Below are 13,285 nucleotides of genomic sequence, written 5' to 3'. Positions count from 1 at the left end.
GATGGCAGCAGGGAGAGGCAGAGGGGAGCAGCAGCCCCAAGGCAGGTTTGGGAATGACCGTCAGGGATTTGGGGATGGGCCAGCCTGCACAGGGCAGCCCATGGGCCCGCAGCACAGCTCCCCAACAAAAACCGCCTTCCTCCCGTTCGCCACTCCTGGCTCCAGAGCTCCCGGAGCAGCACTGCCCCCATTTCATCCTCGCGACTTCAACCCCACAGCAGCACTAAGCCACGTTCCATCTCCCACTCTGGGTAGCAGTAAGGCCAGGCAAATGGGACTAAAGATGATGCCACCTTTGTATTGCCAACTATGGTCATGTTAACAGAACAAACAACAAAACAGAACGGCGTGGAGTGGGCCCTGCCCACCCCCAACCCAGTCCACTTACTGCTTTTAGCTGGAGGGTCCCCCTGGGAGGGAGAAGTTTGCATGATTGGTACAAGTGCCATATTATGGGATAGAGTCAGGATTCAATCCTGGAAGGTAACAATTCTTTGTTTTCTCTGGAGAGCCACCGAAAGCCATGGGCTGGAAGGAGCAGGCCCGGGCCGGGGTCAGGCTAGCTGAGGAGGCCTTAGGGTGTGGGAACCAGGGTCCAAGAGTCAGTCGGCCAGAGCGCCAGAGCGCACACTGCCGAGTTCCTGGCCCAGCCTCCCCGAGATGGGGCGTCCTGGGCCCTCTATTCTGCAGGCTCTTCCCTGGAGGGTGGTGCCGCGGGGCCTGGTGGGGTCAGCAGTACACCTGGAGCAGGGGTGCCCCAGAGTCTGTGTCCGTGCCCTGGAAAGACGAGTCACGGCTGGCTGGGTACCCTGGGGGAAAGGGAGAGGAGGAAACAGGCTGAGAGGGGAAAGAACTCACCAGGCCCCAGGGCCGGGAGAAGCCTGCTGAGAAGCAGCAGAGCGGGACTTGAGCCCGAGTCGCTACGATCCTGACTGGGAGACGCACTCAGTTCCTTGTTCCTTGTCCTCTCGACCCTAGCTTCCCCCTCTGTAAAAGGGAATGATCTTGCTCCCAGAGGGTTGTGAGGGCCAAGGCCACCCAGGGTGCCCTTTCAGCACCACAGCAGATGGCCGTCTGCCCTCCTGCTGTCCACTCCAGAGCCGGGCTTAAGGGCTGGGGTCTGAGTACTGGCCTGTTGTGGCACCTGTGCTGTAAGCCAGCTTACAGGGTGGGATGGTTCTGGCCGCTCAGGCCCCTTGTCCCCTTCTGATCCCACCCTCCCCACCCCAGGAGGATGTTGGGTGAGGGGCCCTCAGGGTAGGCACTCATTAGATCAGGACCACACCTGGGGCTCCATAAGGCCTTAGCTTCCGGGCGATGGCGTCCGCCGTGGTCTCCTGGGAGATCTGCACTGTCAGCTCTAGGGGAGGGAAGGAACGGTTGTTATCACACCCAACCCCCAGCCAGCCGGAGGAGGGAGGCCCGAGAAGCAGGGCTTAGAGACCCTGTGGGGGGTGGGGCAGGTTTTAACGCCAGACCAGCGGTTCAAATCCATGAGTCCCCAGGTCCTGCTGCCCAGTCTATGCCAGGAAGCTACTCTGGCAGCCAAGAGCAGGGGCCAGAAGGAGCCTGTTAGCTTTGTCCTCTCTGGGCACCGCAGCAATGGCCAGAGAGCTCCCTGGGAAGAGTCAGCCTAGGAGCAGGGGAGAGGGAAACACGGGAGCTGAAGTCAAGAACGCAGTCTGGCGCGGGGTAGGCCCACAGTGGCCAAAGACTTGGGTCCATCCCTCCCTTGGTCACAGCCTCCCCTACTCCGCCCCTTAGCCCCGCGGGGCCCCACCTACCATCCTGGCTGAGACCCGAGCCCACCATGGTCTCATGGCCACTGTCAGGGGCAGGGGCAGTGGGGGCAGCAGCCCGCGTGGAGCGCCCCTCTGAGGTCTGTGGGCGGGTGCGGCTCTTCCGGGTGCTGATGCGAATGATGCCGCGCACCAGGCGGCCCTCGGCGTCCTGCTCGTCCAGGTGGTAGTCCTGCGTGATGCTGCTGATGAGGTCTGAGATCTTGCTGGTCTTCTCCAGGAACACCGTGTCCGACGTGCACTTGGCCAGCTCATCGATCTGGTGCACGCTGAACAGCTCCGTCAGCTTCTTGAAGATGAGCACGTCAATCTCCCGGCTCGACATGGAGCCGCTGCCCATCTCCGGCAGGTCCAGGTCCGACTCGTGGAAAGAGTAGTATTCCTCGGAGCCACGGGGGCTGCTGGCCAGGGTGCTGGGCAGGCTGTGCCGCAGGGGCGGGGGCTCGGCCAGCGGCTCCTTGCAGCAGGAGTCCGCGTCAGGGGCTGAGGACGGGGTGTTGCGATAAGGATAGACAGGGATGCCCTTGAGCTTGACGTCAGGGTAGCTGAAGCTGCTGCCCATGTTTGACTTGAGTCGCTGGCCATCCCGCCGGCTGGGGGTTGCACGGTCAGGGCTGGGGGGCACACCATTGTGCTCTTTGGCCCAGCTGGCTTCGGCAGCCCCCTCAGCGGAGTCCCCAGCAGACAGGCAGGGGCTACAGCCCTGCACACAGGCTCCACAGCGCTGGAGGCAGTCTCGGCAGCGGCGGAAGCAGAAGGCAGCCCGGCACCAGTCCCACACCCAGGGTCGCCAGAGCAGGCAGCAGGCAGGGGGCTCGGCAGCTGGCTCAGCGGAGCCAGAGATGAAGGTAATGCTCTCGGGGCCATAATGGCCAGGGTCCTTGGGGTCTGGCCTACGGGCTCGGTGGCTTGGCAGAGGCTGGGCTGGCTTATCGTATGTCTCCAGGCATAATTCTGTTGGCTGCTCCCAGGGTCCCAAACGTGGTGGCCCAGATGATGGGCGGGGGTGTCCAGGGCGGGGCATGGCTCATCGCATGGTTTGTTACAGCCAGACACCTGCAGGGAACAAGCCAGGAAGGAGTCAGGTTCATAGGTCAGGGATAAACCTTAGGGCTGATCAGCAGAGCTTTGGACACCTGGCTTCTATCTATCGTTTAGTTTATTTGAAAGGCAGGGAGAGAGGTCCCTTCCACTGGTTTGTTTCCCAAGTGCCTGCAACAGCCAGGGATGAGCCAGGTAGAAGCCAGGAGAACTCAACCTGAGTCTACCACGTGGGTGAGTTGGCAAGACATTCAACCACTTGACCACCACCTGCTGCCTCTCAGGTGCACATCAGCAGAGGCTGGAATCAGGAGCAGAGTCCGGACCCGAATGCAGGCTTCCCAAGTGGAGTCGTAACAGTTAAGCCCAATGTCCACCCCAGCTTCTGGTTTCTGAGACCTGTGACGTGCAACCCTCACTTCCTGGGACTTCACACTCCCTGGGATGTTATTTAAAAACAAACAGGAGCGGCCAGCGCTCAGTAGCTCAGTAGGCTAATCCACCTTGTGGTGCCGGCACACCGGGTTCTAGTTCCGGCTGGGGCGCCGGATTCTGTCCCGGTTGCCCCTCTTCCAGGCCAGCTCTCTGCTGTGGCCAGGGAGTGCAGTGGAGGATGGCCCAAGTGCTTGGGCCCTGCACCCCATGGGAAACCAGGATAAATACCTGGCTCCTGCCATCGGATCAGCGCGGTGCGCCGACCATGGCGGCCATTGGAGGGTGAACCAACGGCAAAGGAAGACCTTTCTCTCTGTCTCACTCTCTCCCTGTCCACTCTGCCTGTAAAAAAAAAAAAAAAAAAAAAAAACAAAAAAAACAAAAAAAAACCAGGAGCAGTGTTGTGGCACAGCCGGTTGGAATTACTGTTTATGGGGCCACTGTTGTGGCATAGAGGGTTAAGCTGCTGCACGGGCCTCCTACATGGGTGCTGTCCTGGCTGCTCCATTTCCAATCCAGCTCCCTGCTGATGTGCCTGGGAAAGCAGCAGAAGACGGCCTAAGTGCTTGGTCTCCTGAACCCACCTGGGAGACCCGGAAGAATCTGCTAGCTTTGGCCTGGCTACTGCAGCTATTTGAGGAGAGAACCAGCAAGTGGAAGATCTCTTTCTGTCTCTCCTCTCTCTAATTCTGCCTAAATAAATAAATAAATAAATAAGTCTTAAAAGAAGTAGTAGTAGGAGGAGGAGGAGTGCTGGTTACAGTCCCAGGTACTCTGCTTCTGACCCAGCTCCCTGCTATATGCCTGGGAAGGCCGCAGACCTAAGTACCTGAGCTTCTGCCACTCGTGTGGGAGACCCAGATGGAGTCCCTGGCTCCTGCCCTCAGCCCACCCCAGACCTGGCTGTTGTGACATCTGGGGAGTGAACCAGAAGATGAAGATTCTCTTTGTCTCTCCATCACTCTGTCATTCCAATAAATAAATCTTTTAAACACAAACAGGCATGATGCATGGTGGTGGTAGCTGTACAATATGAATATATTTAATCACAGGACTGTACACCTAAAAATGGTTTAAAAATGTGAACGTGTATTTTTCCACAAAAAAGATCTAGAATCTCCCTTTGGGAGAAGCAGTCTCCCCAGTGTCTCCTGCTGGTGGGCCCACGCAGAGCCTCCAAGGCTGCTCAACAAATGCTCTTCCGCGTGATTTGCTGGGATCCTGATCACTGCCATCCCTTTCCTTCCTGCATCCTTCGATCAGACGTGGAAGGTTTGGGGTCCCCTCCAATATTCCAATCAAACTCAGAACTGTGCTCCTAGCCACATGTAGTGGCAACCACTGTTTTGCTTCGTTTGATTAGACAAGAACATTGAGTCACAACATACATCTTTCCCCTTTTGATTTGGTTGCTAGGAAGCTCAGAACTAAGACTTTATTCACTCCACAAACACTGAGCCTGGTCTTACATTGGGCACTTTGGAACCAAAAATGTATCAGTTACAGATCTTGTTTTTGATGACTCACAGGTGGTTTTTCTAGAGGGAAAACAGACGTTTAAAACCTTGTAAGATAGAACGTGTAGGACACATGAGGCACTATGGGAGAATCCTCTCTGGCTGAGGGAGTCCCAGAAGGCTATGCAGTGGTGTATAGGGGAGGATCCCTGATCACATGTAGGCATTTATTGGGTCGTAACTATCCTCAGCCTGCGTTTTTGTTTTTGTTTTTAGATTTTATTTAGGGACCAGTGCTGTGGCATAGCAGGCAAAGTTGCTGCCTGCAGTGCCAGCATCTCACATGGGCGCCAGTTCAAATTCTGGCTGCTCCACTTCTGATCCAGCCCTCTTCCATGGCCTGGGAAAGCAGTAGAAGATGGCCCAAGTCCTTAAGTCCCTGCACCTCTGTGGGAGACCTGGAAGAAGCTCCTAGTTTCAGATCAGCACACCTCCGGCCATTGCGGCCATCTGGGGAGTGAACCAGCAGGTGGAAGACCTCTCTCTGCCTCTGTGTAACTCTGTCTTTCAAATAATTAAATAAGTAAATAAAGATTTTATTTAGGGGCTGGCGCTGTAGCATAGCAAGTAAAGCTGCTGCCTGCAACGCCAGCAGTGATCCGAAGCCAGGAGCCATGAGCTTCCTCCGGGTCTCCCACATGGGTGCAGGGCCCAAGCACCTGGGCCATCTTCCACTGCTTTTCCAGGTCATAGCAGAGAGCTGGATTGGAAGTGAAGCAGCCAGGACTTGAGCCGGCGCCCATGTGGGATGCTGGCACCATAGCACCAGCCTCATCCTGTACTTTCTTTTCTTTCTTTTTTTAAGGGAAAGGGTTTATTGGTGGGGAAACCGGATAGACCCAAGGGAAGGGTGAAGAAGGAAAAGAGGGAGGAGAGCCTAAGAGAGATCAAGAGACAGAGAGGGAAAAAAGACATGTGTTCAGGAACAGGTCCTCTTGAAACTTTGCTGGGTGGCGGGCAGGGAAGTAGGAGCAGCGAATCCCACTGTGTGTGGGGGGGTGGGGGTGGGGGGGTGGAGCTGACACCGGTGGTTGGGCCATGGGGCTTAGGACGGAAGCCTGCGGGTCAGGGCCCAAGATGGTGAGTGAGGCGTAGATGGTGCCACAGACTGTGCCGTTTTATTAACATCCCCCTCCCTTTTCTTTATAAAGCAAGTGTTGTATGGGATTACATTAGCCCCTAAAGCCCAGGAGGCGCAGAGGGACGATGATCTGTCTTTAGAGCTACTTCCTGCTGACGTGGGGCGATGTCTCAAGCCGCTGTCTCCTGAGTGTGGAGCCGAGTATACCCCCGTAGCGGCATTTGGTTGACCGCCTGGTTCATGCTGTATTTTCTACAACACGAATCCCTTTTCCTACTATCTGACTGAACACTGGTGTCCTCAACTGGTGAGGAGCAAGGGACTGGGCTAAAAGTTAGGACATCTGTGTTCTAAACCCAGTTCTGGCCATTGTAGGCCATGTGCCTTGGGCAAATCAGTGCCACTTCCCTAAACAGGCCACCATCGCCTCTCACCAGAGACTGTCAAGGCTCCCACTCCGGCGACCTCCTTCCCTTGTACTTGCTGCAGATAGTGAAGAACTTAAGAAAATGCACGAACCTGGAATAACCTGCAGAGACCACTTTAATTACATGATCAAAGTTAATATCGCCAGTAAGACGAACTGACAGCATGTGCCTCTTCCAGCTATAGCCTACTTATACAGTACTTCATCCAAAAGTGCAACATCTGACTGTAATCATTAAGAAACCTCACACATGCCCAAGTTGAGGGACACAATGACTAGTGAAGGGGGCTGGCTTTGTGGCACAGCAGGTTGGGCAGCCACTCGCCACAAGAGCATCTCTTGTCAGAGCACCGGTTTGAGCCTGGGCTGCTCCACTTCTAAGCCAGCTCCCTGCAAACGTGCCTGGGCAAGCAGCAGATGATGGCCCAAGTGCTTGGGATCTTGCCACCCACAAGGGAGACCGGGATGGAGTTGCAGGCTCCTGGCTTCAGCCTGGACCAGCCCTGGTCATTGCAGCCATTTAGGGAGTGAACCAGTGGATGGGGACCAACATCCTTCCCCCAACCCATTGCTCTGAAAATAAATCTTTAAAAAAAAAAAAAGCTTGGGGCAGGCGCTGTGGCACAGCAGGTTAATGCCTTAGCCTGAAGTGCTGGCATCCCATATGGGTGCCAGTTCAAGACCCAGCTGCTCCACTTCCCATCCAGCTCTCTGCTACGGCCTGGGAAAACAGGAGAAGATGGCCCAAATGCTTGGACCCCTGCACCCACATAGGAGACTGGGAAGAAGCTCCTGGCTCCTGGCTTCAGATCGGTGCAGCTCCAGCCGTTGCGGCCAACTGGGGAGTGAACCAACAGATGGAAGACCTCTCTCTCTGCCTCTCCTTCTCTCTCTGTGTAACTCTGACTTTCAAATAAATAAATGTTAAAAATAAAAATCACTAATTTTTTTTTAAATCTTTAAAAAAATAACTTGGGGCCGGCGCTGTGGCACAGCAGGTTAAAGCCCTGGCCTGAAGCACCAGCATCCCATATGGGCACCGGTTCTGGACCTGGCTGCTCCTCTTCTGATCCAGATCTCTGCTATGGCCTGGGAAAACAGTAGAAGATGGCTCAAGTCCTTGGGCCCCTGTACCCACATGGGAGACCTGGAAGAAGCTCCTGACTTCGGATTGGCTCAGCTCCGGCCATTGTGGCCAATTGGGGAGTGAACCAGCAGATGGAAGACATCTCTCTCTGTCTCTCCTCTCTCTGTAACTCTTTCAAATAAATAAAATAAATATTTTTTTTAAATTAAAATAAAAACTAAAACATGATTGTGGATCAACAGAAAAAAATGCAAACTAGATAATGTGGTTAATTGGTGAAACTGGAAAATACACTGGAGGGGCCGGCACTATGGTGCAGTAAGTTAATCCTCCACCTGCGGCGCCGGCATCCCATACAGACGCCAGTTCTAGTCCCGGCTGCTCCTCTTCCAATCCAGCTCTCTGCTATGGCCTGGGAAAGCAGTAGAAGATGGCCCAAGTCCTTGGACCCCTGCACCCACATGGGAGACTGGGAAGAAGTTCCTGGCTCCTGGCTTCAGATTGGTGCAGCTCTAGCGATTGTGACCATTTGGGGAATGAACCAATGGACAGAAGACCTCTCTCTCTGTTTCTCCCTCTCATTGTCTATAACTCTACCTATTAAATAAATAAATAAAATTTTTTAAAAAAGAAAGAAAATACACTGGAAATTACTTAATAGTAGTGTATGATGTTAAATTTCCTGAATATTTTTAGGTATTTATTTATTGGGGCTCTCAGTGTAGTACAGCAGGTTAAGCTGGCCCCTGTGACACTAGAGTCCCATATAAGCACTGGTTCAAGTCCCGCGATTCCACTTCCAAGCCAGCTCCCTGCTGATGCACCTGGGAAAGCAGCAGCAGATGGCCCAAGCCCTTAGGCCCCGACACCCACGTGGGAGACCCAAATGGAGTTCCTGGCTCCTGCTTTCAGCCTGGTCTAAGCCCTGCCGATTGTTGACATTTAGGGAGTGAACCAGCAGACGAAAGATCTGTCTCTTGCACTCTATTTATTTTTAAAAGATTGCATTATTTATTTGAAAGGCAGAGTTACAGAGAGGCAGAAGCAGAGAGAGAGAGAGAGATGGGTCTTCCATCCACTGGTTTACTCCCCAAATGGCTGCAACAGCCAGAGCTGGGCCGATCTGAAGCCAGGAGCTTCTTCCGGGTCTCCCATGTGGGTGCAGGGGCCCGAGGGCATGGGCCATCTTCTACTGTTATCCCAGGCCACAGCAGAGAGCTGGATCGAAGTGGAGCAGCCGGGACTTGAGCCAGCACCCATATTGGTTGCCTGTACTGCAGGCAGCAGCTTTTGCCCACTGTGCCACAGCATGGGCCCCTCTCTATTTATTAATTTATTGGAAAGGCAGAGAGAGAGGAAGAGACTGAGTTAGATCTTCCATCGGCTGGTTTACTCTCCAAATGGCCACAATGGCCTGGGCTGTGCCAGACCGAAGCCAGGCGCCTGGAGCTGGGTGGGACTTGAACCGGCATCCACGTGGGATGCTGCGGTGTTGCAGGTGGCAGCTTAACTGGCTGTGCTGCAACGCTGGCTGCAACACAGGGCTCTCTGTTCCTACAATTCCTCAACCCGTCCCCTGGCTCCACTCACCACTTCTCCTCCAAGGACCCTCCAGGATCTCTGGTCAGACGGGAGCTGCTCTCCTGAGATCTTCTGCCAAGCTCTGTTAGCTGGGACGGCCTTGTACTTGAGGTTAGGCTAAGCCTATCTCCCCAGGGCCCGTGAGGCTGCTCAGGGGCGGAGACTATGCTGCTCCTTCTGCCTGGGTGTCTGCAACAGGGCGGGTACATCAGGTGCTGTTGTGGGGCCTCTGGGCAGAGAGGAGGGGCACCTGGGTGCTGAGGGTGACGGGAGGGGGAGGGGCAGCGAGAAATCCTGTCTCCAAAGGTGCGGGAACTGAAACTGCACAGCTGACTGTCTGGGGCATGCCGTTAAAAATCCTCGCTGTGGCTGGAGCAATGTCCAGTTGAGGATGGATTCAGTCATTCGCTCAGTTAGCAAACGTTCACTGAGGGTCTACTGTGTGCCGGGTGCTGTTCTGATACCCCAGGGCAGAGCAGCAGACACAATTCCCTAACCTCAGGAGTCTGCGTTGTGAAGGAGCTCACATTGTCCTAAGTGCTCCGGGTGTGATAAAGCACTTCTCTTAAGGCTCTATTACCACTACTCTGAAGCACACACAGTCCTAAAGTTGTCCAAGCCACACATTAGCCTGGCCCCAGGCTCCTATCTGCCACCCCTTCCTTCTCTCAAAGAGGACTCGGCTCTGTTTTCCAATGGCACCTGTTCCTTGTGAGGGAAGGGACAGTCAAAGCTGCCCACTCCCAGCTGTATGGAAAAGACAGCGGGAGCCCTGAGCCTGGCAGGCTCAGACTGTGGTCAGGAAGGTGGGCACCTCCACCCCTCTACAGCCACATGGAGCACACAGGTTCCTGGGCTTTGTAAAGGGATCAGGAAGTTACCACCTCCCTCCCGTGCTGTCCTCCAAAGCCGGAAGACTTGCACTGCTGACTAGATCAACCCAACCGCGTTGCGTATCGGAGTGCTAGCTAGAGTCAGTCCCAGCTCTGCTGCTGATTCCAGCTTCCTGCTCCTGCACCCGCTGGGAGGCAGCGGGTGACGGATCAAGTGGTAGGGTCCCAGGCTTCTGGCTTTGACCTGGCTCAGCCCCAGCTGTGTGGGCATTTGCAGAACTAGTGGGTGGGAGGTCTCACCCTCTCTCTCTCTCTCTTTCTGCCTTTCAAATAAGTTAAATAAAAATTAAATAAATCCAGCAACTACATATTGAGCACATATAACATCACTGTGCTAAATGCTGAACAAACAGCAGAGAAGGGGCCAGAGGACCCCACACCCCACTTTGTGCAGCCCCTGCGGCTGCTCTGTGAACAAGTCATGCCCCTCCTTAGCACACACACCCGAAGCAGGGTAAGCAGGGTAGGCCACAGCCAGGGACACCTACACAGCTGACAGGGTCGGGGCGCTCTGGGGCCCACCTGCTGCTCTCCCTGCCCCCCCCCCCCAGTGCTGGCAGCACGGGGTGAGGGTGTGGGAGAAGGGGAGTGCCACACACAGGTACCCGCTCCCCTCCAGCCTCTGAGTCCTCCTCAAAAGTCAAACCCCGCCGGTTTCCTTCGGGCTGCATCCCTGGCTCCTGCCCCCACCTCCGAAATCCTATAAGCACCGTGGCCAGAGGCAAGGTTGTGAGCCACAGCTCCCACGTCTGGAAAAAGAGATGAGTATCCTCGCGGGCCCCCAGGGAGGTTTAAGTGAGAGACCGCAAGAAGCGGGTTTAGCGCAGTGCCGGTGCCCAGGAACGAACACACACACTCCCGGGGGTCTGCCTCGGGACCGCCCCTCCGTCCAGCGTCCCCAGGGACAGGCCCCGCCGCACCGGCCTTTGCCCCACGCCCATGCCCAGCCCTGCTCATCACACAGCCGTGGGCTCGGACGCGGGGCATCCGTGCACCCCGAAGGCGCAGCCCGAGACTCACCCCTCGGCGGGGGATCCAGACCCCCGCACTGCTCCCAGCCTGGCCCAGCCCCCGCAAAGGCACCGCACTCACGGCGAGCGCCAGCCTCTCCAGGTACAGAACCCTCCGCCGCCGGCCGCCTCAGCCCCTCGCCCGCCCGACGCCGTTCCTCGGGGTTTGTCCGTCCGACCGTGCCCCGCGCCGGCCCGGCCCCAAGAGCGAACGCGGCCTCTCAACCCACTGTGGCCGCCCAGCCCGGGCGCCTGCCTGCTCAGGCCGCTCCCTGGCCCGCGCACCCCGGAAGTGGGAGGGTGGCCCCGAGGAGCCGGGCCCGAGACCCTCCCCCGTCCGTGCGCAGCCCCGGCGGGCTCCCCACGCTGACGACGCCCCGGTTCGCGCCCACTCGGGTCCGCGCGGGGCTTACCTGTCCCGCCAGGTGAGCCGCCTGCAGCTCAGCCCCTTCCCCGCCCCCCTCGCCGCTCACCTGGGGCGCAGGTGAGCGTCTCGCGGGAGCGCGGCACGGGCCGCCGCTGGGGACACACTTCCTTTCTCGCGAAGCGCGCGGCGCCGCGCACCTGGGCCGAGGCCCCGCCCCGGGACTCTGGGCGGGCCCCGCGGCCGGTGTTGGGGCGCCGGGCAGGGCGGCCTGCTTTGAGTCCCGGCGGAGCGTGATGAACAGGTGCTGGGCTCAGTCTCCTCTTCTGTTAGATGGGCGGGTGGTCCAGGGAGCACCCTGGCAGGCCTTAAACGCCTCCTCCGAGGCGGTTTCCTGGAGTCTGTCTGGGTCTCCGTTATGGAACTGTGCTGGTTTATCACAATGCCCAGCGCACACAATGCCCAGCGCACCGTTGCTTTCCTGACTCCTGTTAGCCTGTTACCTTGAGGGTAGGTCTGGCCTTGTTGCCTGTCCCCAGTGCCCACGCACAGGCCCTGGCACAGACCAGGAACTCAGGAAACATTCTTGACTGAGTGAACGGCTGGGCTCCGATTTCTTCCTGGGCCCTGGGTCCTCTGTGTGCTGGTCAGGTCACCTTCTCATCTGTTCCGGGAAACCTACAGGTGAGGAGAGTGACTCGGCTTTGGGGTCGGGCATTGCAGCCCCACTCAGCAGAGGTGGCCAAAGGCACCGTGAAAGCTGTCTCCCTGGGGTCTCTGTCTCTGCAAGACGCGACACCTGTGGAAGGCAGGCAGTCCGGGCTCAGGCTGTCCTGGGTTCCTGCTCCCCTTAATAAGAACTTAATAACCATCTCACCAATAAGTGAGTGACTGGTGGGGAGCATCCCCAGGACCCATGCTAAGCCCCTTGCACAGCATTATCTAATCTCTCCACTGATCGGCGGGGTGGGGTGGGGCAGGGTTTTTTTTTTTTTTTTTTTTTTGAAAGATTTGTTGACACAGAGAGGAGAGGTCTTCCATCCACTGGTTCACTCCCCCAATTGGCTGCAACAGCCGAAGCTGCGCTGATCCGAAGCCAGGAGCCAGGAGTTTCTTCCCGGTCTCCCACGCAGGTGCAGGGGTCCAAGGACTTGGGCCGTCTTCTACTGCTTTCCCAGGCCACAGCAGAGAGCTGGATCGGAAGTGGAACAGCTGGATCTCGAACCCTCCTAAGCAGAGATACTCTGTTTAGGCATAATATTAGGTTCAGCCATATGAAACTGCTGTTAATTTATCTTTTTTGATACTTTTAAAAAGCCACTCCCCTCCCTATCCCATCCAGGGACGTGTGGCACTCGAGAAATGGGGTGCAGGTGAAAACCTTTGTGCAGGTTCATTCTTGGGGTACGGCCATAAGAAGCGCCCATATGGGAGGCAGGCGCTTCAGGCCAGGGCGTTAACCTGGGGTGCCACAGCACTGGCCCCGGGGCAGATGTTATCATTCCCATTTTACAGGTGGAGCAACTGAAGCTTAGAGAGGAAGAAATTGTTTGCTCAGGCAATGGGCACAAACCGTCTGAGCAAGAACCCTCCTTCTCTGAGCTCCATCTGCAGAGACAATGGTAGCTACCGCTGGGAGGAGTTGCAAGATGACCCATGCAAAGTGGGTAGACTTAGGCACAGGTGATCAGTTTCCAGCAGAGCCACTCCCCTCGACATCCCCTCCAGGGATGTGTGGCACTCGGGAAATGGGGTGCAGGTGAAAACCTTTGTGCAGGTTCATTCTTAGGGTACAGCCGTAAGAAGCATCTGCACAGGTGTGCCGAGAAGGAGCGTGGACAAGAATTAGTAGAAACAGTTTGGGGTGGTAGCTTCAAGCCAGAAGCAGCCCAGTGCCGCTGACGGATGATGCAAGCGTGTGGAGCGCCCACACACATGAACAGAAAAGGAATGCCAGCCAGCACTGGGCCGGCGTGCGCAATAAGATGATAGTGAGTGGAAAAAGGCAAAGCCAGAAGATGACATCTGGAATGGGATCCCTTTCACGCAG

At 56.3% G+C, this 13,285-nt stretch overlaps 1 protein-coding gene across 5 annotated transcripts; it reads right to left on the bottom strand.

Moving 5' to 3' along the window:
- Positions 1-278: 278 nt before the first annotated feature.
- On the bottom strand, positions 279-11,467 carry KDF1 (keratinocyte differentiation factor 1). Of its 5 annotated transcripts, none has more exons than XM_051856802.2 (4): positions 11,345-11,467; positions 1,785-2,855; positions 1,286-1,360; positions 279-809 (listed from the first exon to the last, which is right to left on the bottom strand). In XM_051856802.2, exons 2-4 carry the CDS (start codon positions 2,821-2,823, stop codon positions 730-732), a joined length of 1,194 nt encoding a protein of 397 aa, XP_051712762.2. In that variant the 5' UTR covers positions 2,824-2,855; positions 11,345-11,467; the 3' UTR covers positions 279-729. The 5 variants fall into 5 exon arrangements, with proteins under 5 accessions (XP_051712762.2, XP_008264112.2, XP_051712759.2 ...); XM_008265890.4 differs by having other exon boundaries at positions 11,285-11,441; XM_051856799.2 differs by lacking the exon at positions 11,345-11,467 and adding an exon at positions 10,882-11,201.
- Positions 11,468-13,285: the final 1,818 nt, after the last annotated feature.

Source organism: Oryctolagus cuniculus, chromosome 7 (assembly GCF_964237555.1).
Source record: "Oryctolagus cuniculus chromosome 7, mOryCun1.1, whole genome shotgun sequence".
Classification (NCBI taxonomy): Eukaryota; Metazoa; Chordata; class Mammalia; order Lagomorpha; family Leporidae; genus Oryctolagus; species Oryctolagus cuniculus.
The sequence above is the reverse complement of the archived record's forward strand: the minus strand, read 5'-3'. Positions and strand labels throughout refer to the sequence as shown.

Coding starts and splice junctions, on each gene's coding strand:
- KDF1 (XM_051856802.2), bottom strand. CDS start 2,823: ATGCCCCGCCCTGGACACCCCCGCCCATCATCTGGGCCACCACGTTTG. Junction 1,361..1,784: donor CTCGGGTCTCAGCCAGGATG/GTAGGTGGGGCC, acceptor TCCCTCCCCTAG/AGCTGACAGTGCAGATCTCC. Junction 810..1,285: donor AAGGCCTTATGGAGCCCCAG/GTGTGGTCCTGA, acceptor CCTTTCCCCCAG/GGTACCCAGCCAGCCGTGAC.